The 25,655-nt window shown below is 46.4% G+C and overlaps 1 protein-coding gene across 1 annotated transcript in view; it reads left to right on the top strand.

Moving 5' to 3' along the window:
- The window catches only part of LOC119390292 (calphotin), an 806,323-nt gene that overhangs the window by 768,393 nt on the left and 12,275 nt on the right, over positions 1-25,655 (top strand). The window contains exons 13-14 of the mRNA XM_049415248.1: positions 17,012-17,065; positions 17,141-17,885. Of these exons, the coding sequence (XP_049271205.1) occupies positions 17,012-17,065; positions 17,141-17,885 (799 nt within the window). The remainder of the gene's footprint in view (positions 1-17,011; positions 17,066-17,140; positions 17,886-25,655) is intronic.

Genomic DNA, 25,655 nt, shown 5'->3' with positions numbered 1-25,655 from the left:
ACTTTATAAAGAACCTGAGGAAATGGAGCATGGGAGCCTTATGGGCTTCCTTGGCAACCAATAGAAGTGCACTTGCCAGGAACCCACTACGCTATAAATCATCATAATTTTTGTGAAGTAGGGAAGCAGCCACTATGCAATTTTCCGTCAGTCTGCGGAGAACCCTGGTACTCGCTAAACACCTGTAAGCCATTATGTGCCCTATGTTGATGCTGTGGCTAATGACGATGAAGAATTATCGTAGAGGCCTTTGTAATGGGTTGGAAGCACTCAACAACGCACTCGTTGCGCAATTTGCATTGTGTGACGCCCGGTTACAGAATTCGCGTTTGTGTGACGCCTGGTTGTTATTTTGCTCTTCTACCACACTACATTGCATATGTTAATGTGGTTCCTTCCCGACATGAAGCCTGTATCAACGTTTTTAGAACCAATACAGTTTCGCAACTCCGCTCGCGTGCCGGCATGCGCGGCCGACGCGTGAACTTACAGCGCTGCTGTTCCATTTTGCTTCACTTACCGTGGCCCCCGGGATCGGATACAGCAACGCACCGTTGCTCTCAAAGGCGCGTTGCCGAAACTAATCGCGGAGGCGACGCACCTGCCGCAGCGATCTCAGACGCGCGAGGAGTAGCCGCTCGCGGCGCGTTGCGCGTTTCTCTGTGTTCGCTTTCTTCATACTCCGTGCGTGATTGTTTGCGAATGGTGATCGCTTGGGAAGCAGTTCTTTCGATTTAGCGTATGTGAACGGGGCAAAGCTGAAGAATGCCATCTTGATGCGCGTGTTGCACGAGCGGCTCGGAAACGAGCACCGGTCATCACTTCTCCGAATTAGAGCAGGGACTTGCAAGAAATGTCTTCTGAACGCCTAACCCACCAAAATCATGAAGGCTAACGTCTCTACAATCGCCTAACCGAGCTCAGCGAACACAAATCAGGTACCTTGATCAACCGTAGTTAGGGTTGTACGCCTTTCTCAAGAAATTGGAATTAACTCGCCCGAAAATTAAGAACGGTATCACGAGCGATAGCAGGCGACGTTCGGTGGGTGTCTCGCGCTTTCGCGCGAAGAAAACGAAGATCGGCGCCTTGCTCGCGCGCACTCGGGCAGCTTCGAAGAATAAAGAAAAAGGTCTAGCAGTCCCTTCCTGGTCTCCAGTGTGTTCGGTCGTCTTTCTTACGCCGCCTCGGAACCCGTAGAAACCGACGGCCACAACGGCACGTCACAAACGGTCCTCTGTTTTACGACTTGCTTAGGATGAAAAATCTAACTACATGAGCCAGTGTCATTTTCGCCTTCGTAGACGAATTTCGACCACCGTAGTCGTGATCGATCCCGCAACCTTCGGGTCAGCAGCCAAGCACCGTAACCACCGTTTCACTGTGGCGGCTAAACACAAGTTGACGGCAATGGAATATTCGTGCGAGAGGACAGCTAGACGTGTGAGATTGTGCCATTATTAGGGGTCGCGTTTGATTATCTTTTTATGTCTGTGGAGCATAGCTTGTGAAATGATCGCTTTTTAAAACAGTCGATGTTATTGAAAACGTTTAAATGTCGAAATCTCGGCTGTCACGGCCCTCGAAAGCTGCAGCGACGATTGGTTATATGGGTGTTGTAGCAGACGACGCATGAGGCACGATGCAAGATGGAACTGCAGCGCCGCTAGTTCTGCGTCGGCCGTCGCGTCCACTTCGGAGAGCACGCGTTTATGGGGAGCTGCGAAACTAACCTGGTTCTAGAAACGTTGGCCTGTATAGGGTCTTTTTGCAACGCAGTTTCAAGCACCGGCATGGCCCTGAGGTAGAACACTGGGCTCCCACGCATAGGGCCCAGGTTCTCACCTCGTTGCATCCTGGTATTTTTTCTTATTTCCTTTTTTTTCTTATTTCGTGCGATAGTGGTTACGGACACCGGCGGCGGCGGTGGCGGCGGCGGCGGCCGCGGTGGCGGACAACTACGGCTCCAAAAACAGCCGTTGAAATGATCTCATAACAGCTTTCGCTGTAAAAACCATTTACATGTTGGGAGTATTTAGATTGAACAAACCGGCCGATGTATAAACGGTTAGTTGAGGCGGCACGCTTCATGAATCAGAGCGTCGGTCCCCAGCCATTCGGCTGACTATTGTAAAGACTGCAGATGGTTCTTGATATGTGCGTCGTCACACAGCGCTCTAATGAGAAGCGTGCTCACTTGATAAGCGAAGCTTGACGCATGCAACAGCATGGTGTTTATTTTGTCAGCTTGCCTTCCATTTTCTTTCAAACCAGTGAAGTTGGATACCCGTGGGAAAATATTGCGACAGCTCCCTGACAAAGTAAATAAGATGATTTTCATTGTGGTATGGCGTGTTTCAGACGTATGCACATATCGTGGCTTGTGTTTTGTTATGTGCTTCCTATACATTGCAGTTCAATTGCAATAAACTTAAAGGGGCACTGGCACAAAAATTTTGGTCTCGCGTTTTTCAGCTGCAATGTGTTGCTGGGGGCCTTTTAGTCATAACACGGTACATCATTTGCGGCAGCGCGATTCAGATACATATTTACAGGCTCCTTATTACCGACCACTGTCAGTTTCGGTTTCAAAAACGACAAGCCTCAGGATGCAACTATCACCACCTAGCGGGTGCACCGCTTGATCACGTCAGCACAGAGAACTGTGACGCATTTCCGCGTGGTTCGCGAGCAGCTGCCGAGAAGTAGGCTGCTAAAGCGAACGCGGCAAAAAAACATGGCGGCTATGACGTCACCATAACTTCTCGCAGCGTGGCCACGTGAGGGAAGTAGGGGGTCCCCAAGGGTCCCCTCTGAGGGTACCAGTACCGCGAAGATGTCGATCGCTCACGCAAACTTCAAAATTAATTTAAAATAACTTCCGTGCTATATTCGCTGTTGGTATTTTGCAGATGATATACGCATGTGCACTGGAATCTATTCCTTAGGTTATCTCGGCCGCGAAATTTTGTGTCAGTACCCTTTAAGCATGTTTATTGTACTTAAACGTCCATAAGCAAGTGTCCTACATGTTCCACAAGGCCGTTTTCGTTCGTACGTAAAGGAACTAAGGTAACCTTGCTCCGCCCATATGTGCTTCTCGCAAGAGGCTATAAAAGTGCTGTGAAGTACCGGTTCCAATACTAGTCTCCCCACGACCTTGTCGAAGCACGTGAAACAAAAGAAATGTCAACGTTGAACGTGTTGGTTTTACCGCAGTTTTGAGAGGTATCCGGTTTTCCAGAGCTTGTGAACGTGTCGCCACGTTTCGCTTTCACTACTCATTATGGTATTCGCCGTGGCAGTCCCAGCTGAATATTCAATCTAACACAATTTCATCAATGTCCTTGCTTTGATCACGTCTTTTAAGCGAGCGCAAGAACAGGATGAAACATTAATAAAAGAACCACAATTTCGCCACATTAGAGCGCCAGAAAAATAAGGGACGTGAGGCATGCCGATGGAGTTCATGGGCGGTCGGTAGAATTTTACGAAGAAACAAAAATAGCCTTGATATGCCCCTCCACGGACATTAAGGCTGGTTTGTGACATCTTCAAGCCAAGGACCAGGTATATAAGACCATTCGCCGCCGACCTAGATCAGAAGCTTCTGCTCCTCTAACACACCAGGACCACCACCATGGTAAGTCTCTCATTAACTGCTTGCTTCCGCTTGCAAACCTCAAACGGATTCCCCGCGAAAGAACATCCGCAAGTTCCTTAAAAAAATCCTGCATTATAATGTCATATTTTGTTGGCTGAGAATGCATTGGGAAGTGATCTTCTTAGCATTGAGTAATAAAATAAATTCACGGTACACGTTTTCATATTTGGCAAACGAAAGCGAAAATGCCAAGTTGCATTTTGCAGCAGATGCATAATATGCGAGGCGTGCAATAACTGAAGTCAAGAACGATTTTCTTTGGGCCAATTAGTGCATGATAGAACGCTTAGCAGGGCAGCGACAAAAGACGCTGACAAAAAAAATCATGAAGATTTCATGAATAAACTTAAAAGTTATTTTAATGAAAGTTAATATTGTTCTTGTGCATATCTGTTTTGTTGTACTTGTTGTCGTTGTTCTTTGTACGCGGAATTTCAATGAACGGGAATTATCCTTTCTTTGCATCCTTTTGTTGTTTTGAACCCTGCGAAAATTTTCCTTAGAGTTTTTGTTGTCCTGTTCTTTTCTTTTTGTTTCTTTTTAGTAGTACTTTCTTTATTTTCTCCACGTAGCATCTCTGTTCTGTTAAGTAATAATCTCTACATATGTATAGCGTATGTGCATATTTATATATATTTGTATTTGTTATTCAATTTGTACACTGTAATTGTAACAGCTTTATTGTGTTATAACTCCCCTATGTAATGCCTACCCAGGCCTTTAGGGTACTTGAATAAAAAAAAAAAAAAAAAAGAAGAGTGGTACACAGGACGAGAGCAATTTTTTTGTCGAATCTTAGGGTTTGTCAATTTTTTGTCGCCGCCATGTGATCTCAGTTTGCCCAATTTAAAACTGCAGTAAAAAGCCATATTTTATCCTTGTAAATGTGATCTACTGCTGTTTTTTTTTATTTTTTTGTTATTGTTGATGCTGTTTTTGCTTTTTTGCTTTCTTTTTATCTATCATGTTTTCTTGCCCACCCCTCATGCATTGCCCCTCGACGTTTGAGGTACTGATAAACGAATAAACGAATTATGCAGGTGACCTTGACTCCATGTCCGCTTTGGTAACACATAAAAAGCTCAGGGGACTAGAAAGATGATGTAGTAACGCTTGTTTCGGTAAATTGGTGCATTCTAGAACAGTAAGCAGGGTAGCGCCATAAAGCGCGGACAAGGAAAAGTGGTATTGCTTATTCGTATCTTTGGCGCTGTCCTGCTAAGTGTTCTTGAAATCAACAAGTGAGAATATGGCACAAGTTTAATGATGAAGAACTGATCATAAAAATCTACGTACACGGAGTACTGTTCATTTGTTATATAGCTGTACTCCTTTTAAATACCGAAGTCCCTTTTTTCTCTTTTAGCTGCGTACCTGCATTGTCCTCGCCTTGGCCACCAGCGCCCTTGCTGGTCACGTTGGCCACCTTGCTGGCGGCTACACCCTCGCCAGTAACCTCGGCTACGGCCTTGGCTACGGGAACCTCGGTTACTCCGGTCTCGGTTATGGCGGTCTTGGTCTCTCCCACTACGGCCTTTCCCACGGTGTTGGATATTCCGGCCTCACCGGCTACGGCGTCGGCTACGGGTACGGCTACGCGCCAGCCGCCAGCTATGCTGTCGCTGCTCCAGCCGTCACCGGTACCGTCTCCACCTACCATGCCTCCCCAGCCGTCACCGCTGTGCACACCGCCCCAGCCGTGACCGCTGTACACGCTGCTCCAGCCGTGACTGCTGTGCACGCTGCCCCAGCTGTCGCCACCTATGCCGCTGCTCCAGCTGTCACCAGCGTGGTCCAGTCCGCTCCAGTTGTCGCCGCTGCCCCAGCTGTCACCTACGCTGCCGCCCCAGCTGTCACCAAGGTGGTCCAGTCCGCTCCACTGGTCGCTGCTGCCCCAGCTGTCGCCACTTACGCCGCTGCCCCAGCCGTGACCACTGTCCAAGCTGCTCCAGCTGTCGCTGCCGTCCATGCTGCCCCAGCCGTCACCGCCGTCCACGCCGCTCCAGCTGTCGCTGCCGTGCACGCTGCTCCAGCTGTCGCAACCTACAGCGTTGCCCACGCTGCCCCAGCCGTCGCTGCCTACGGTGTTGCCCACGCTGCCCCAGCTGTCGCTACCTATGGCGTTGCCCATGCTGCCCCAGTGTACTACGGCTATGGTGTTGGCTCCCTTGGCTATGGTGCCGGTCACTACGGTTATGGCCACGGTCTTCTTGGCTACGGCTTGAACTACGGCTATGGTCTTGGCTCTCCTCTGAGCTATGCCACCCTTCTGCGCAAGAAGAAGTGTAAGTGCCCCATTTCTTTCCATTCTCGTATATAATTGTCGACTACGCGCTTTGATTACCGAAGTTCTCACAATTAATGCCGCTTATGTTTTTTTCTTGCAGAAATTGTCCTCGTCCATACCGTTCCACGGAAGCCATTGTACAGAAGGATGGCGAAATAGCATTGAAGTCTCCGGTCACGAATTCTGGATCTGACGGGACAATAAACTTGTTGCACCATCTATGCGTTACTTTTAATAGCTCATCACTGAATCGACACAAGCAACATTCCATTCAATTAGCATCGGGGGCAAGGTTTCGCGGCAACAGCATACGAATTGAAAATATAGTGACAAAGAACTGGCAACGTTCACGTAGACAAAGGCCTTATGGTCATACTAGTTTAGCTGTTACTTGAAAGGCTTATGGTATTTTGGTAATGTACTCCATCATTGCGGACGGCCTGTAGCGGTTTCAATTACGCTAAGATTATTGTTTTTGTATCGCGCACGTTCATTAGTAATTGGTCGATATGAGAACGGAACATAGCTTGCACTGTTCATTTATGTATATTCCTGAACCTCTGATATTTCATTCCACTCGACTTCCCCGCATCCAGTGTCTAGTCACCCGTTAAAAACCCATTCCGATTTCTTTACAGCATATGCAAAAACGTACTGGATATATCTTTACACTTCTTGTAAAGAACGGTAAATGTATATGCTTTTTAAATAGTATGAGAAAACAAGGAGTCATACACTTGCACTCAAAGGGTGACCTCACAATACAACACGACACAATGGTGTGTATGAAAGAGTTCGCCTCGCATCACAGTAGGCAGTGTAGAGGCTTCAATTGTGCGTACCGAATGCAGCAGTCTCAAATACGTTCCATGCGAAATGTTGGCGCTTGCCTGGCATCGTTTTGAAGAACTCTTCAGCAAGGAGATTTTTGGCTTTTTTCGATGAATCAATGTACGCTTTCCCACGCTGCGCATAGAGGACGCGGACATGTGCTGAAGAATAAGTGGCTCGTCACAATTACTGCGCCCACAAAACTGGTCCTACGTCAGTTTCGTCACTGAAACAATAACTCGGTCTACTTGCTCGCCTCACACTTGATGTGTCGTTTCCATCGTTCAAAATTATATGACCTACTTAAATCACTGTCAATCATTTTCTAGCTTTAATTCCAGCCAAGCAGTAAGGCATATAAACGGTCACAGCACGTCCATGATTTCAGTTCTCCCCCGCCCCAAGTAAAAAAAACATAAACAAGAAAACAGCGCTTTGAAATTGACTTCATGGGCACACACTCTCATGCACGAACAACCGTAAAATACTCTAAGAAGAGCCAACAATATAGCGTTATACTCTTCCCACTCGATAAAGTGATGAATCGTGCTCCAGTATCAACTATTGAATGCGAAGAATTAGCGAACCCAAGACACTTTGAGCGTATCTATCTATCTATCTATCTATCTATCTATCTATCTATCTATCTATCTATCTATCTATCTATCTATCTATCTATCTATCTATCTATCTATCTATCTATCTATCTATCTATCTATCTATCTATCTATCTATCTATCTATCTATCTATCTATCTATCCGCCTACGTTTGCGTGGTCTCGTGATCGCCTCCTTAACTTGCTGTAGACTAGAATTGGGATGGTAGGGTGAGAGGGTTTCACAAATATGAATGTCTGATCATTACATGAATAACATGAAAGTTCTCTCGTGTACTTCATCAAACCCTTATCTCCAGACACGTGTGCCACATACCCGTTCAGCACGTGGCGCGGTATGCCGATATGCGCCATAGGTGAGTGACAGTTTATATCGACCGTGGAACGGCGAGAACAGACATCGGTAATTTAAGTGCGAGAGCCTTAAGAAAAACCGACACCGGCAGCGTTGACACGGCGAATACAAAGAAAAAACAAAAACGCCAGGCCTGCGCTAAAACCGCAGCACAGTCACAGCGAAAGCTGGAAGAGCGGCGTTTCTAGAGCCCGTTAAGCTCTCTTGGGGCTACAATACAAGTACACTAGAAAGGTACCCACTACGCCATAAATCACAATTTTTGTGAAGTTTGGAAGCACCTACTAAGCCATTATTCGTCATTCTGCGGAGAAGCGAGGCACGAGCTACACGTCTGCAAGGCACTATGTCCACTTTGTTCACGCAACGACTGATGACGATGAAGAATTATGGCTCAGCCCTTTGTAATGGGTTGGAATCTTTAAACGGCCCACCAGTTATGTAATTTGCATTGGGTGACGCCCGGTGGCTATTTCCCTCTCCCGTCATGCTGTATAACATACGTTGACGTGGGAAAGAGACGGGGGGGGGAGCGAAGAACTTTACTGAGACCCCGAGGAAATGGATCATACGCTTATGGGCTTCCTTGGCAACCAATACAAGTGCCCTTGCGAGGAACCCACTACGCTATAAATCATTGTAATTTTACTGAGACCCAGAGGAAGTGTATCATGCGCTTATGGGCTTCCTTGGCAACCAATCCAAGTGCACTTGCGAGGAACCCACTACGCTATAAATAATTGTAATTTTTGAGAAGTAGGCCAGCAGGCACTCTGCCATTTTTTGTCATTCTACGGAGAGCGTTGGTACCTGCTAAACCCATGTAAGGCATTATGCGCACTTTGTTGATGCTGTGCCTGATGATGAAGAATTATGGCAGGGTCCTTTGTAATGGGTTGGAAGCATTCAACAACCTGGTCGTTGCGTAATTCGCATTGTGTGACGCCTGGTTACAGAATTCGCGTTGTGCTACGCTTGGTGCTTATTTTACTCTTCTACCACGCTACATTGCATACGCTAATGTGGTTCCTTCCCGACATGAAGCCTGTATAGCACCTTTTAGCAAAGCAGTTTCAAGCACTGGCGTGGCTCAGAGGTTGAATACTGGGCTCCCACGCAGAGGACCCAGGTTCGAACCTCATTCCATCCTGGAATTTTTTTCTTATTTAGTTTTTTTTCTTATTCCGAGCGATACTGGTTACGGACACCGGCGGCGGCGGCGGCGGCGGCGGACAACTACGGCGCCAAAAACGGCCGGTGAAATGATCTCATAACAGCTTTCGCTGTAAAAAATTAGGATCCCAGGAGGAATCGGACCCAACCATTCTTCATGGCAGTCAGGTATTCTACCACGAAGCCACGCTAGGTCTAGGAACTGCTTTGGAAAAACACCCTATGAAGGCTTAATGTCGGTGCAACGTCCAGTGGGGTTGTAGTGCTGGCTATCTAATTTTATAACAAAGCAATAAACACTACATATGTACACCTACGATGCGGGCGTCATGTCAGGTTAACGCGAATTGAGGTTCCAGTGTTGGCTCCGCTTTTATAGCAGTACAATAAAGATTCCATTTGTATTTCAATTACTCGGCATGCTACAGACGGTTTCGCTTTTGTAAACAAACTGGAATGCGCCGAGTGGTCTGCCGAGGAAGACTTCCGGTGCGGCACTTCTGTTGATACTTTTTCAACGATCCCAATGGTGTTTGCCTGGTGTGTTTGACTTTGTTGCTCTATTATTCATAGCGCATTCCTGCAGATGTGTTTAGAGCGATGCCTCGACGGCATCGCACGTTAGAAGTACACGCAGAAACTGCAGTGGTGAGAACAGTTGCCTGATCCGCTGGATAGGAAAGTTGTGCAATTCAGCTTTTCGAGTGGAGCTAAAAGCTCCAGTCGCGGACATATTTATGTAGTGTGGTCTGGGCACACAACATCGTGATAAAAAGTTTTTTACCGCGCCTCCGTCACACCGGGTACTTTTGATATGGACTGGCGCTGATCGGCATTGATCGCGATCCAAAATGTTCGGTGTGACTGAGATAATATAAAACGTGCTCATTATGTGATGACGTCAGGTGCAGTTGAGTCACGCGAACAACTACGGTTTACTCACGAGTACACTATTCATTATCAAACTTTCAAGCTAAAACACCAACATCTATAGTCCGCGCTAACACCTAAAGATAAATTATTCAGAGAGCGACAATGCCCATTGGCAGCAACATGACAGGCGATGAGTCATTTGCTTGCATCGATGCGAACCCACTCGCAGTCGTCTATCTCATTAAAAGCGAATGCAACGGCAGCACTGCATTTGGCAACAAAACATGGGCACCGCGACGTACATCCTTTGCTGTCTCGAGTATTGCTTCGAACACATCACTGATTAGGCTCCAACTATATAAGAAACACCTTTACGATGGATTTTCGACTTTGGCCAGCTTTCCCATTTTGCTATCAACTTCAGATACCAGCGTAGTTATCTGCCATGTGTGGAAGACGACGGCGTCCGACGTTCCCTCGTAAATGGGGACCTTCGACTAACGTCTGAGCATCGCCTCTGTGTCGTTAGAGCACGCGTTCAACTTTACTTCTTATAATGAAGTGGGCAGAACAAATATTTGCGATTTTTGTGGGAATCCAGTTTTCTCGCCTGATCGCTGCAGTCCAGGCGCATTTATGCCTACATGTCCGGAAACAGAACGTTTTGAGTTGCGATAGCATATTCGTTCCGGATCACAGGCCACATCCTAGCACCACACATCAGTGCCCGAGTCGCGAGCGCTTCATCGCAATAATTCTATCCGCAGAAAACATCGAAACACAAACAGCAACCGCCAGCAATGCAGGCTAAAGCCACACTAAAACAAGGTAAACAGGAAGTTTTATAGAGTGAGTTTCCGGTGAACGCACAATGTTGCCAGAGAACGGCAAGCGCTGGCGAAACCGTCTATGTTCAAGCGTTACTCGACCCTGGAGGAATACGTTAACGAAAGTGTAGCCGAGCCGAGCGACGCACCCGTACATCCGGAAGTGAATCAAACAGCTTCTCCAGGCATAATCCGTATTTTATTCCCGTCTCAAAAATATGTAGGAAAGGGAGAGGAGGAGCAGAACAAAAGGTAGCACACGGCGCATGGGCGGCTGCCGCATGCAGATTCGGCTGCCGTAACATTGAGAGTAGTCCTTTCTCCTTATTAACCGTAGCGCTGTACCGGCTTCATACGAGCAGAACGCCGCGGCTGGGGCGGAGCTCCGTCCGACGCGGCACAGGACTCTGGCACCCTTTCCTCTGTGGGCATCGGGTCTTCCGGTGGTTCGACGGATGGGGTCCCGGATGTGTCGGAAGAACGCTTGCGCAGTTGATGTGTGGGTCTGCAAATCACACCTTCATTCGTCTGAACAGCCACCAGCCGGGCACCCGTGGTACACTTTAGTTTACCAGCCGTCCACTTGTCCTGGACTCCGTAGTTTCGGACGTAGACTGTATCGCCTGGGGCGAAACTACAGGTAGTATAGTCGGTGGGCTTCCGCCGATGTGCTGTCTGGTTCCTGGTGGAAAACACATGTATAGTCTCGTCTGCAGCTTGTACCTCAAAATCAATTTTTATGGAGACAACCCCGATGGCTCTGGCACGTTCCTGTACTTGCACGAAATTCTAGCCAGGGCAATCCTAGGTGTTGTTTTGAGCGGTTGTCAGGTCCTGCAGGATCCTTCTCTTGTTTCAGTTGCACCCTCGTCGCCACTATAGCCGAGCTAAGCTCCCGTGCATGCGGAAGCGAATCAGACAGCGTCTGCAGGCACAATCCGTACTTTTAATTCCTGCCCGAAAATATATAGAACAGGGAGAGGAGGAAAACAAGAAAAGGTAGCACACGACGCCTGGGCGACTTCCGCATGCATCTTTGGCTGACGTAACATTGATAGCAGAAAGTTACGTATGATATTCACATCGTCGTCCTATAAAGCGTCCTTCGTTGTCGATAATACTGAGGCATGTGCTCTAACGTTAATGCTGATGCTACGTCAGACCATAAGTTTAACGCGAATGTTGTCGACGTGTCTGGTAAGTCCGCGATGTGCACACAACTATTATACTTACAAAAATAGGTCCATCAATCTCAGAACGCTTGGCTCAAAGCCACAAAATGCAGGATAGAACAACTCGCTGACTGCTTCGCATGAAACCGATTGCCATAAGGCAAGGGATCTGCCGAATTTTTATTCCCACTACATTACTAATCATTACAGGCAACAGAATGTTTCGTCTAGGTCAATTGACCAAGAGTTCTCTTTTTCCATATGCATACCACCGTAGACCTAATAGTGTGGTTGTTTGTTGTATATTCTGCAACTCCCTACAATAAGTCTCTTTTGGCTTTCTCTAACTACGTGAAGTTTTGCCTGTCTTCTCATCCACCCTTACGTAATGCCCTCGGGCACTCAGAGAGAAATTAACATATTTAAATTAAAATAAACTTGCATGGACTCTGCGTGCCATGCCTGCTGTTCTCTCTTGTCCAAGTCGCATAAGCGGTACTGCCAGAGTACCAGTGTGAAACCACCTAACCTGCAATCCTGTGCTTGAACACATTTACAAGTTTCCAAGATCGAAACGGAATTTCGCTCGCGAAAGAATAAATCGAAAATTCTCGACAGAACATCAGCGGTGACTTCTGAACCATTCGTTTAAAATGAACACTGGGGAAAGCTGGTTAGCTTTTCAGTCAGTTATTCTCTGTAGACTATTAAAACACCTTGGGGCTCATGTTCCCGACCAAAGTTCTTTTTATGTACTTTGAACATAATTTCCTTTGTGGTTAGGAGCTCCTTGATTTGAAATTAGCAGGCATTTTTCACCGGTAGAAAAAAGATCACAACCCCTGCGAGTTCCATGATTCAGATATCCTCGCCCATACTTCAGGGGGAGGAGGTTGACCCCGTCTGCCATAACCTCTGTAGGTCTTTTCACATAGTCTGCCACTCACCATTCGTAGCAAGAGCGGCCTTGCACCCCTAACCTCTGAGAATACCCGCACACAAATTATTTTAGCGAAGCAATGGAGTTTTTTTAATAAATTCCAGCTTCTTTCTCAGTGACTCTTCATGTCTGATGGCTAATTATCCCTTTGTGCTGGATGTTTAGCAGAGTTCGTGCTTATTTTGAGCATCACCGAATGGTGAATTGCATAACGTAACAAGCGCTTATAACGGCGTTTCGTTCAAGCACATTTTGTGGGTTGACTCGCCGGAAAGAGGTGACGCTGCGAAGGCTGCGCGCCGCGATTTGACTCATGCTACCTGTGACCGCATTGTTGGCCTCAATAATATTGCGGTCTACGTGAACATAGCGTAGCTGCCTGTGAACCCAGACTTCATAAGGCCGGTCCAATTCAACTTCGTGTGAAAGACCGTCACCTACATATGCACTAGCGACATAGACGTGTAGATACATAAACCTTACTATATATACTTCATGGAAGCAAGTAGACCGTGCAAACATGGGCACGAGGCAAGATAACTGCAACAGACAAAAGGTGAATTTGTTTACAATTTTCTTCTCTTGTGTCCCAGTTTGTACGCCTCCGTTTCTTCCACGATGAATTCTTACCACCTATGTCAACATTATGTCGTTCAAAAGTTCAGTTATTGTACGCTGAGCTACTATCAATGTGCTGCGTCGGCATTTCAGCGTGATGGCGTTGAAGAGGTCGTTTCGCAGAAATTTCGTTTTTGGCATCGGTGACGGCATCGATGTCGATGGTTGTGAACTAAACATCGATGTTGTCCGTGAGCGGAAGAGCGAAATAGATTCAAATAAATAAATAAATAAAAATCTTCGGATACAGTGGAATTCGAACCTAAGACTCCTGCGTGTCAGTAGGTGTTTTACCGCACAGACATGCTAGCGATGTAAAGTGCCGCGGAAAAATGCCTATACTGGTGTCCTGGTGTTCTAAGAGTCTTGTTAAGAGGTTTGGACGGCAAGAGGGTGGAATTGAACCAGGCGTCACAACACTTGAATTGCACAACGTGTGGGTCATTGAAAGGCCCACCAATTGCCAAGCGCACCGGCCTAATTAATCACTGTCAACGTCGTCGACAATATGAACAACATGTCTGGCTGCGTGTATTGCCGTACGGACCCGTAGTGGTTACTGCACTCATTGCCGATATGATGAATTATGTCGTAGTTCTAGGAGAGTTCCAAACCGCCACCGTTACTTTTCTCGTGGCATGGTTCAGGTGACCACGGAATCGATGGCTGGCAAGCGAATAAGACTATGCGAGCGGGGCCTTACCACGTTCAACTGTTGAAGGCATAGTTCAAGTATCTTCAAGTTTGCGCCTTAATTACGTATTTCTCTTCTCTCGTTCTCGCGTTTTCCCGGCTTACTTGAACTCAAGCGATGAATCTCGCCAACTCGTACAACGTTCCGTTGGGCGACGCCTCATTTCTTGTACTCAAGCTCCTATCCATGTTATTCCTCGGTGCTTGTGTTGTCTTGTTCATTTCTCTTGGATCCTTGTTTGCATGCCTTGCTTTTTTTTTCCACAAAGAATTTCTACCATGTATATCAGCTTTCTGTCGTTCTTGCTATCTACTGTGTCTTATGGGGCTACCAGCATGGACATGGATATGTGCGTCTATCTGCAGTCATGTATTTATCCATGTGGACGGTAATTAGTTAGCCTGGAGAAGTTATATTTGTTCTTTATTAGCCGCTCAACAAATCACGAGGCAGTTCGAATTATTGTCCTTAATAGTAACGTGTGAAATATTGCCGATCCGCCCAAGACATGGCCGTTTTTCAACTACGTCTCAGGGAATATGGCGTACGGGGATAATACTTGCCAGGTCGCTATACATATCGGATATTCTCTATCATTCCTCGTTAACGCAAAATTTCACATTCAGTTACGCTTTTAGTCACGCGATTCAGCAGACTGCACCATGAACTCATCTCCGCAATACCGTATTGGTACACTGCAATGAAAGCTTTCCTGGCAGTAGAACGAAGGATCAGTTTTACGTTACATATATTTCGTGTTCCATCCTCCAAGGTAAAGCACCGACCACTTCAAAAATAATTTTCTTGTGAATGTAGCCTTCGGATAACGCGTTCGAGGCTCTCGGACGCGTTATCCGAAACTTGTAGGCTCGGTCCTTACTTGAGGGAGCTGTCTCTTCGCCCGCTTTAATATTTTACACTTAAATCATATTTACCACACTACAGTAAAAGAATAGAGATAATGTTCCCTAAACCTTCTTTGGCTGCATTGACTGTTGGTTTTATTAGGTTGCTTCCAACGAGGCTGAATGTTTTTTAGGTCTAACTTCGCGTAGCACTAGTTGAGGCGGAATGTACATTTTCCGAAGTACTTATCGCATTAGCCAAATGAGGACGACATGAAATTAAAGCGACCTTGCCCTCGATCTGGTCAAAGAAGCTATCGAGTGCAGCACTATGACGTCCCACAAATGAAGACCTTAGCTTGCTTTCCCTCATACGTTCTCTTCTTTCCCCCAATCTTTCGTCTCAGAGAGAGAGAGGGGGAGGAAAGAGCGGTTTGCAATACAGCTGCCACGTCGTTGGTGTCCAGAACAGCTACGTGATGTGCACACTCACAAGGCTCTTAGTTTTTTTTTTTTTTTTTTCAAGTACCAAAGGCACGATCCGTCTTAACCACCGCTGGCTGTGCCAGGATTAACGTAACCGTAATACGTTCTGGAGGATGAAACGGGCTTTTTTGAGTGGACAGAAAGCGAAACCGGCGTTAATAGAAACTCGCACCATGCTCTTGAAATACCTGACCGTGACGATCCACATACTAATTTTTCATCGTGCCTTCAGCGCGCACGGTAGCGATAATGAAAACTGAAACAGGTCTTGCCGTTTTTGTTCTCCTGTAAAGTCGGCGACATCCGGTTACGCCGCGCTCGTGCACGCGTCTGTACGTTTGGTACTGAATGTGGCTGACGGTGTTCCGCATAACAAATGCGACTGAATATGTAATCGAGCACCGCTCGATCACCAGCCAGTTTTGTTCCATCACATATAGCACGCCGGAGCAGAGAGAGTTGCAACAGGTGGACTGAGAAACGAGAGATGTTAATGAGATGCTCCAGTGGGAAAAAAAGAGATAACAAACCAAGATTAAGGAAATTGAAGAACATCAATTCTTAAAGCACTTCAATTGTTGCGCAAGACAGCCAGCGATAGCAGAGAGAGTGTTGATGAATCTCAAAACGTACATTGTGTTTCCCTCCCCTACTGTTTAAGCCGGTTTATAACTTGTTCTCGAAGCCAACTATCAGGTATAAAAGCGCGCTGGTCAGCAGGTGAAATCAGAAGCTTCTGCTCCTCCGACGGATTAGGAACACCACCATGGTAAGCCACCGGCGAAATCCGTACTATTACAAAGTCATGCGATCGAGGCATCTCCCATTTTCGCCCCGCTTTAAAAAGCAGGAGTTACATGAGTGGCCACATTATCGCTTCGCCACAAACTCCACTCCTTTCGTAATCAAATCGTACCCTCTTCAGTTAAGCCGGCGGTCACCTAGAACCACGCAGTTACGATCATTTATGAGTAGTTGCTAAAGAATGCATCATTACTACTATGAATAATATTTACGACCAAAGCCAAATAAATGGAGAGTAGCTCGCATCCGAATGACGTGTAAGAAGCAAACCTCTTAAATGTTCATAAATGTGCTTCCAATATATCTACAGCTAAACATAGCCTAAAACTGCAGCGCCATGCTTTTCGGAAATCAGAACGTAACTACTAGGTGATTACAAGCTGCCCCCGCCGCGAATCAGTATTTTTCTACCCTGCCACTAATATACCTCACCTTTTCACCTTTTCAGCTGCGTGCCTGCATCGTCCTTGCCTTGGCCACCAGCGCCTTCGCTGGACACCTTGCTGGCGGCCACCTTGCTGGCGGCTACACCCTCGCCAGTAACCTCGGCTACGGCCTTGGCTACGGCAACCTCGGCTACTCTGGCCTCGGCTACGGCGGTCTTGGTCTCTCCCACTACGGCCTTTCTCACGGTGTTGGCTACTCCGGCCTGACCGGCTACGGTGCTGGCTACGGATACGGATACGCTGCTCCAGCTGCCAGCTATGCCGTCGCTGCCCCAGCTGTTGCCCGTACCATCTCCACCTACCACGCTGCTCCAGCCGTGACTGCTGTCCACGCTGCTCCAGCTGTCACTGCTGTCCACGCCGCTCCAGCTGTCGCCACCTACGCTGCCGCCCCAGCCGTCACCAGGGTTGTTCAGTCCGCCCCAGCTGTCACCTATGCTGCCGCCCCAGCTGTCACCAGGGTTGTCCAGCAGTCCGCTCAGGTCGTTGCTGCTGCCCCAGCTGTCACCTACGCTGCCGCCCCAGCTGTCACCAGGGTTGTTCAGTCCGCCCCAGCCGTCACCTACGCTGCTGCCCCAGCTGTCACCAAGGTTGTGCACTCCGCCCCAGCCGTCACATACGCTGCTGCCCCAGCTGTCACCAGGGTTGTTCAGGCCGCCCCAGCTGTCACCTACGCTGCTGCCCCAGCCGTCACTCGCGTTGCCACCTACGCTGCCCCAACCGTGACCAAGGTTGTGCAGTCCGCTCCAGTTGTCGCTGCTGCTCCAGCTGTCGCCACCTACGCCGCTGCCCCAGCCGTCACCGCTGTGCACCACGCTGCTCCAGCTTTCGCTGCTGTCCACGCTGCCCCAGCTGTTGCCACCGTTGCCCACGCTGCCCCAGCCGTCGCCACCTACGGTGTTGCCCACGCTGCCCCAGCCGTCGCCACCTACGGCGTTGCTCACGCCGTTCCAGCCTACTACGGCTACGGTGTTGGCTCCCTCGGCTATGGTGCTGGCAGCTACGGTTACGGCCATGGTCTCCTCGGCTACGGCCTGAACTACGGCTATGGCCTTGGCTCTCCTCTGAGCTACTCCACCCTCCTCCGCAAGAAGAAGTGTAAGTTCCGCTCCATTTTCCCTAGTGAGCGATGTGGTAGGAAATTCATTCAGCTGATATATATCCTTTGTTCTCGTTCCAGAAATTCTCGTCTTCTTGGAAGTCAGACACAACTGAAAGAATGCAGCTATGAAGAACCAGTCTTTCATGCGTCTGTGATATATAGTCATTGTTACAAAATAATAAAATGTTTGTCTGAAGCTCATGTCTCCTTACTAAGATACCACTGCTGAGGTGTAGTCGCTTGGTGTACTGTGTTATACACATCCACAATACAGTAAAAATTATAATAATACAAAGTTTTTTGAGGTGGTCATGTGCCTCGATCAAACGGACAGCCTCCTTGAGATGGTCAAAAGCAACATACCGGTATTTTTCACCAGGATATCCTTGTCTGGCGAAGCCACTTATTGTGCCAAGCATGATTATTTTTCGTCTTTCCTACTAATATATTAACGCCCTTCTACATCTTTTTGCTGCTCATTCGCCACTACCAACCACTCCATCTGATTCATTTGCAAGCAACATTGACAAACTTTAGATGTAACTTTACTGTACCCAGCTTATTCTCAGGCATGATACATTGCCGTATATCACAATGATGTGTTTATTGCTGCAAATGAGTTTTGCAGATTTCCGCAAGGCGACGGAGGGGCTAAGAAAGGAAAATTCACAACCACCCGTTTTAAGCAAGAAGCCATAAGTAAATTCGTACGGATTTCGCCGATAGAAAGCTTCTTAGTGCCCGAAAAATTCGTCCTGATCCGGGTAGCAGGATGAATATTTCAGTAACTAACAAGCTTTCCTTCCATTTATTTGTGGCTTCGTGCTACAAACGGGTGGTTGTCCATTGCCATTTTTTAATGTAGTGTTTACATTTATAGTGAGCATATTATATTCGTAGTTCGCAGTAGCCGATGTGTCTTAGTGTAGAGCGCAACTTTTTCTGCCTGGACAAAACTGTGTGAGACGCCGTAGTAATTGAGACATTGTATACCATGAGATCAAGGGCTTCTGAAATATAATAATATCTGGTCGTTGACGTCCCAAAACCACGATATGATTATGAGGGACGCCGGAGTGGTGGGCTCCGGAAATTTCGACCACCTGGGTTTCTTTAACGTGCACCTAAATCTAAGCACATGGACCTCAAATATTTTCGCCTCCATTGAAAATGCAGCCGCCGCGGCCGGGATTCGATCCCGCGACTTTTGGGTCAGAAGTCGAGCGCCATAACCACTAGACCACGGTGGCGGGGCATGGCTCCCGAAATAATGCTCGGGCTTTCTGCACTCCTTAAATTCTTGCGATGAACACAAAGTTCCAACGAAAGGCGATGTTCTGTAGTGCACAGAAGCATATGTGGATTGCCGTACAAAAATATTAAAAACACGCTTCAGCTGCGTGAATGTCAAAGCGCTGCTTTGCAAACCAAGAGAAACTTGTAGCTCGGCTGTTTGGTAGTTCTCGGGAATAAGTTAGGATAATGAGACCGAGTGTGCCCACAGTTTGTCCTGGCTGGCGTTTTCGCCCCTGGAGAACTCGAGAAAGAACCTGGCCTGGCACAGCAGCTCCAATTGAAATCACCGAATCCGAAAGAAAAACGTTAGTCCCTTGTGACGTACGTGTCCAACAAAGAGAGTCGCACAATACGTGTCACCATCGTGCAGAAGCAATGAGAGCGGCTAACATAGGTGTCCTTTGAATTACTTGTTGAAAGAGTTTCCTCAAAAACTGGAGAAAAGGAAGGGACAGTGTTACGAGTTGTCGCATTATGTTGTTTCGTTTCAACGGAGGTGACGCAATTCGAAAACACGCATCCTCTGTAGACAGTGAAGCAAGCACACCTTCATTATTGCGAGAGTCCCCCTGTTCTCTTCACCCGTGACAGGGGGCCAACTCATTCGAGATAGCCTTCCGCCTTTGCTGCACCCCGGGACGAAGTCGTCAGTTTTTATGCAGGAGAAAACCTCAGATGTCTCATCATGCGCGAAAAGTGACCGTCCACGTTAACAGAAGTGGTGCGCAAAATCATCATCACGCGATGACGTCCCCCTACGACGGTATCATGACGTCACTGGTGGCCAAAATGTGTGATGCCTTCCCGACTTCACTATAGCGGGACATAAAACCGCAGCACATGATGACGTCATCACGTGACCCCATCACTTGATCAGAGGGGCTTCGATCCGGGAGGCAGTGCGAAACCACTTTGGGCACAGTAAGCAGTTGGGGGGCAGGGAGGCTGCTGCTATCGATACAATCGAAAGAAGATCACTTTCCTCCTTGAGTCTTCTTACTGAAATGCATAAGGAAGCGTGTGACTTTTGGTCTTGCAGCTTCTGGGTCAAGAGCGCACAACTCTATGGGGTCCGGTCAGAGAGCATCTATACCATTTTATAGAACGGAAACTGTACCTTTGGCTGTAGTACGGAAATAAGGGTAGCGGCGGCGTACTGAACTGCAGTAGTGCGAGGCGAGATGGTGTTGCAAGTACTATCATAATCATTAGACAAACGCATTTTTGCTGCTGGATCGCGCTGGTCGCACTACTGCGCTTTTAGCTCCCTATGGTATTTTATTTTTTGTCGTTGCTAGATCGCGGCTCGCATGTGTAGTAGTTATCGCCAGGTGACGAAACTGGCCTCGACTGCCAAAAACAACTTTAATCAAGTGAGGTTTGCATCGTTTATTGTGTGTGCCCAAGCTGGTACAAGCAATGTAGGCAGTCAGGTCCAAGCCAAACAAGTCAATAATACCCATCGAAAGCTTTCAACCCGTACGTGTGTAATGAGTCTGAGAGCTGACAAATATGTGCCCACACCTGAACACTGAAATCGCTGAAAGAAAGTTGCTCTCAATGTGTTGCGGCGTCCGAGTTTAACAGCGTAGCTTTAGGACAAGGGTCTTATTCTGCCGTTAGCTATGCGGCGCTTGCCAGGTTGTGTCGATCTTGAAGTGAGTGCATGGTGTGGAGTCGGAAATGAAACGTGAGCTACGCCGACGCATTTTTTTTATTCACATAACCTAAAGGCCTTTGCCGGGCATTACACAGGGGCGTTTACAGTAAACAGGGTGGGGGTGGGTGAGGTTACTTTGGAATAGAAATACACTTCTTAACACCAGTATAAGCGAGGCAAATAATAATGAACACTATCAAACGCAAAATAATTTACAAGGTTTAGACGTACAGGTTTAAAAAAAATAAATGATAAAATACCTTTTTTTCCCTTTTTTTATACAATATTAATCGAACTTTTCAATATTTCTACAAACGCGTCGTGGTTTTTTATAGACACAACATCGTGTGGTAGATCATTCCAATGACGGATGGCACACAACAGGGGCGAGTTATATAAGACGTTAATGCGCGCATATGGTGCTAAAACTTTGAAAGGGTAATCTAGGCACGGAAAATTGCGATGGGCAGGCAATATGTAAGTGGTAGCATATGACGAATGATTATGATAACGCTTGTAAAAATGGGATAGCAGTGCTAGAAGTCTTCTTTTCTATAGTAATGTGGGGTTCAGTGATGCTTTCATATTAGTGGTGCTCGAATGACGTAATTAGTTTCTCGTTATGAATCGGGCAGCTTTATTTTGGAGTGATTCAAGTTTTTTATTTAAGTATATCTGGGGTGGATTGCAAATGAATGAGGCATATTCTATATTAGACCGAACCAGTGAGGTGTATGCTGTAAGTTTTGTCTTCCTGTTAGCTTGATGTAAGTGGCATCTAATGAATCCAAGTGTTTTGGATGCTTTAGAGGTTATTGCGTCAATGTAGGCATTCCATGTCAGGTCGGCGGAAAGGTGAACGCCTAAGTACTTTATTGATGAAACGTGTTCTATTGGCATTGCCTTAATCAGATAGGAATTCAGCGGGGGGTTGGTAGTATTAATAAACGTTATAACTTTTGTTTCAGAAGCGTTATATTTCATTTACTATTCATCGCACTAAGGAGAAATGCTGTCGAGGTCTTTTTGTAAAACTGTGTGGTCGTTTCGGTTAATAATCTGTCTATAAATCACACAATTCTCGGCAAATAATCGAGCAGTAGATGTCAGGTTTTTAGCAATGTCCTTAATGTAGTTGAGAAACAGTATCGGTCCAAGTACTGAGCCTTGTGGTACTCCGGATTTAACTTGAATCAATGCAGATGAAGAATTATTTACAGTCACGAATTCATAACGCGTACACAAAAGGTTATTTATCCAGTTGGTAACGTTTCGATTTATGTTAAAGCAGTTAGCTTCCTTTATAGACGACTGTGGGGGACTTTGTCAAATGCTTTTGCAAAGTCGATAAATACGGCATCAATTATTGTAGACGCATGAACGGCATGATGGAGGTCGGTAACTAATTCGAATAATTGTGTTTCGCATGAACGCCCGCGCTGAAAACGATGTTAAATAGGAATGAAGTAATTATGCTCGGTTAAGTACTTCGTTACTGCAGATGCGGTTAAGTACTTCGTTACTGCAGATGATATGATGTGTTCAAGTAATTTGCAAGGTATGCCGGTGAGTGAAATGGGCCTGTAATTTGTTGGCATGGTTGAACCACCCAATTTGAATATTGGCGTCACGCGAGCGATTTTCCATGTGTGAGGCACACATCCAGTATCTATTGATTGTTGAAATAAAGCTGCAAAAACACGGGATATGACTGGCTTAGTAATTTTAAGTTCCTTCGGGCATATACCATCAGGTCCAGGTGATGAGTTGTTTGCAAGGCGTTCATTAGCTGATTCGATACCTTCTGGAGTGATCACGATGTCATTCATTATGGCGTTAATGGAGTCAAATTTTAAATTGGCACAAATGGGCTCCTCCTCAGTGAAAATAGATCCAAAGAATAAGTTCAGTTCTTCTGCAGCCTCTGACGGTGACAACAGTACATCGTTTCTAGTTAGATGAAGTGACTGTCCAGAACAATTCCCAGGATTTACCACTTTCCAAAATTTTTTAGTATTGTTTGTTATAAGCGCAGGTAAATCTTCATTAAAAATTGTCTTTAGCTATTTCTATTTCTTTGTCTCATAACTTTGCATAGTTTCTGTACTCTTCCCAATCGGCATCAGTGCCTGAGAATCTTGCTTTAGAATACAAGCGTTTTTTTTTTGTTGATGCACCGCATGCCATGCGAGATGAACCATGGGTTGGGAGTCGAAGATGTGATTTTGTTTGTACGAATGTATTATTTTTTAGTTGTAAGAGTTCCTGGTGAACCATTCACCAGTTTTCATTAGTGTCACGAGAATGGAGGCTGGTGAGAAAGTTATCAGAGAAAGACGACAAGTCAGACAGAAGGTGCTCTACGTCAGCTCATTTGTAGTCATACAATAATTTCTTTTGTTTTTCTGGCTTTACGACTTTTATCATGGCCTCGCAGTGCAGAAGATTGTGGTCACTAATACATTCTAGTACATGGACGCGCATATTCTCAGGTTTGTTAGTGAGTAATAAATAAAGAACAGAACTTCCGCGTGTAGGGAGAGGAACCATTTGTGTCATGTTAAATAGTGAGAGCATATCAAGGAATTCTACACATTCATTTCTCCTTGTAATACCTATAGGTGTGCATGTCCGCCAGTCTATTCCTGGATAATTAAAATCTCCAGCTAATATTATTGGTAATGTTGGATGTTTGCATTGAACAAAACTAAGTGAGTCGTTGAAATTATCGACAAATTCGATAGAAGCGTCTGACGGACGATAGCACACCCGGCGATACAAGTTACACCTGCTGACGATAGCAATACAATCCACAAAATATCTAAGTGTGTGTCTGTGTCTAATAGTTGGGCCTGAAAATGACTTTTTACGGCAATCATTACGCCGCCACCTCGCTGGTATGACCTGTCCTTTCTCAAGATATTGAAATTAGCGGACAAAGCGAGTTCGCCATTAGACACATCAACATCTAACCACGTCTCCTTACCGAGAACTAGATCCACACTGCAGCATTCAACGAATGTGGCAAGTTTATCTTTTTTGTTATAGATGCTGCGAAAATTCGATACAACAAGAGATAATGTATGCGCACAACAATTCCTGCGTCAAGCAGTGTTTACACGTGGTTCGTGCCTTGGTGTTTCAACAATTGTGCCGTCATTAGCATTTTCAAATCCGTACAATCTGTTTTCCAGGAGAACCTTATCAAAGAGCAGCTTATACTTTTCGCCAGGCTTTCATTCTACCTTTACGAAATCACGAAGTTTCTCTCTTATCATCTGTATCCTTGGCGAGAAGCCCTCTTCTACCCAGACACGGGGTGAAGATAACTTCTGCAGCTTGTAGGCGTTTCTTAGAATGTTACTCTTATCTTTGAAGTTCAAAAGTTTCACTACAATCGGCCGAACTCGATCATCTGCGACTCGCCCTACTGTGTGGGCACGTTCGAGTTCATCCGGCTGAATGCCATGATGCTGTGTGACAAATTCAGAAATTATTTTTTCTGTGTCCTTCCATTTTTCGGCTGTCTGCTCCGGAATACCATTGAAAACCAGGTTATTCCTTCGCATTCTGTTATTCAGGTCGTCGACCAGTAAACCCCCTTGCTCTCTCTGTTTAGTTTCAAGGCTTTTCAACTGGGCGTGTGATTTTTGCAGGACTCGTTCACGTTTGTGACGTCTTTACGCAAGATTTCTACGATGTCAAGTCGTTCATTTATTTTTGAATGTCATCGTTTCGTATCTGTAATAGTCATTTGAAGGTCCTTCAATTTTCTTGACGTTTCTTTCTGGAAGTTGTCAAGTGACTGTCCCATATCTTTCACCAAAACCAATAGCTGCTCTATTTTGTCAGGCCCGGGGTTTGTTTCGATGTCGCCGGCGCAAAGCAGTATGCGTGCAACACTGAACAAAACCACAAGTAAATGGCAACCTGGTCTCCAGTAACCAAAAAACGCCGTTGGCCAGAGCCAGACAGCGAACTGCTGTTTTAGTTGTACGTGGCGCGCGAGGAAGCGTCCTGTGCGCGCGCGATACGTACACACATGAACACCCATAGCAAAGAAGCAATTGTATAGAGTTGGGATTTGCAGCTAGTGAAAATGGTACAAAACGTGGTGAAATAGGTGGCACACACTAACCTACACAAGGTAAACAGCCACCGTTAACATCGAGCCTTCAGCCGCAAATCCCGCAAGCCTGTCGTCGCTGCAGTTACTTGTAGGTGACCATGGACCCCGGGGTGCCGCACTTGTCGATGCCGTTGACAGCGCAGAGCGAAGTGGGAAAAGCATGCGCGATTTCTTAAGATGAGAGGCCCAGATCCGAGGCCTCTAGATCGGTGATCCGCTGTTTTCTCGCAATCAGCTGAACTGGTTCAGCATGCGCAGAACAAGCGTCTTTCACGATAGCTGAGCTCGGCGTTGCGCAGCAGTTGCGTGGTCCACCTACACAAGGTAGACAGCCGCCGTTAACATCGAGCACTCGGCCACAAATGGCGCAGTGAGAGCATTGTAGTTTTGCCAAAATTGTGACGTAAACAAAAGCGGATGCGTACAGTTCTGTATCTTTCTCTCCTCCCGATGTCACCTTGAACATGTTACAAATAAGCAATATCGCGTTGTGTCACAGGGTAGGCACGAATTTCTCGGCAATATTTTCGGCCGTGAAGCCATACCCTAGGTATTATATATTCAGGTAATAGCTGGAAGAAAATATTTAAGACTTGATTTGTTTCTCGTCATAGTTCAGTTGCACAGTTTCTACAGGTGAATGCTAAAGAAACGGAGATATAGGTCGAGTGCTTACAGATTCAAGACGCACAATTCTAAGAAAATAAGCTTTAGGCATACATTGTACACTTTTCTTCATGCTCGCACAGTACACTAAACAACTGCTCAGCCACGAGCACAATCTCTGTATCACATAGACATGTCGATAGAACTTGAGCACGCTTTTGCAACCAAAC

Source organism: Rhipicephalus sanguineus, chromosome 4 (assembly GCF_013339695.2).
Source record: "Rhipicephalus sanguineus isolate Rsan-2018 chromosome 4, BIME_Rsan_1.4, whole genome shotgun sequence".
NCBI lineage: Eukaryota > Metazoa > Arthropoda > Arachnida > Ixodida > Ixodidae > Rhipicephalus > Rhipicephalus sanguineus.
The sequence above is the reverse complement of the archived record's forward strand: the minus strand, read 5'-3'. Positions and strand labels throughout refer to the sequence as shown.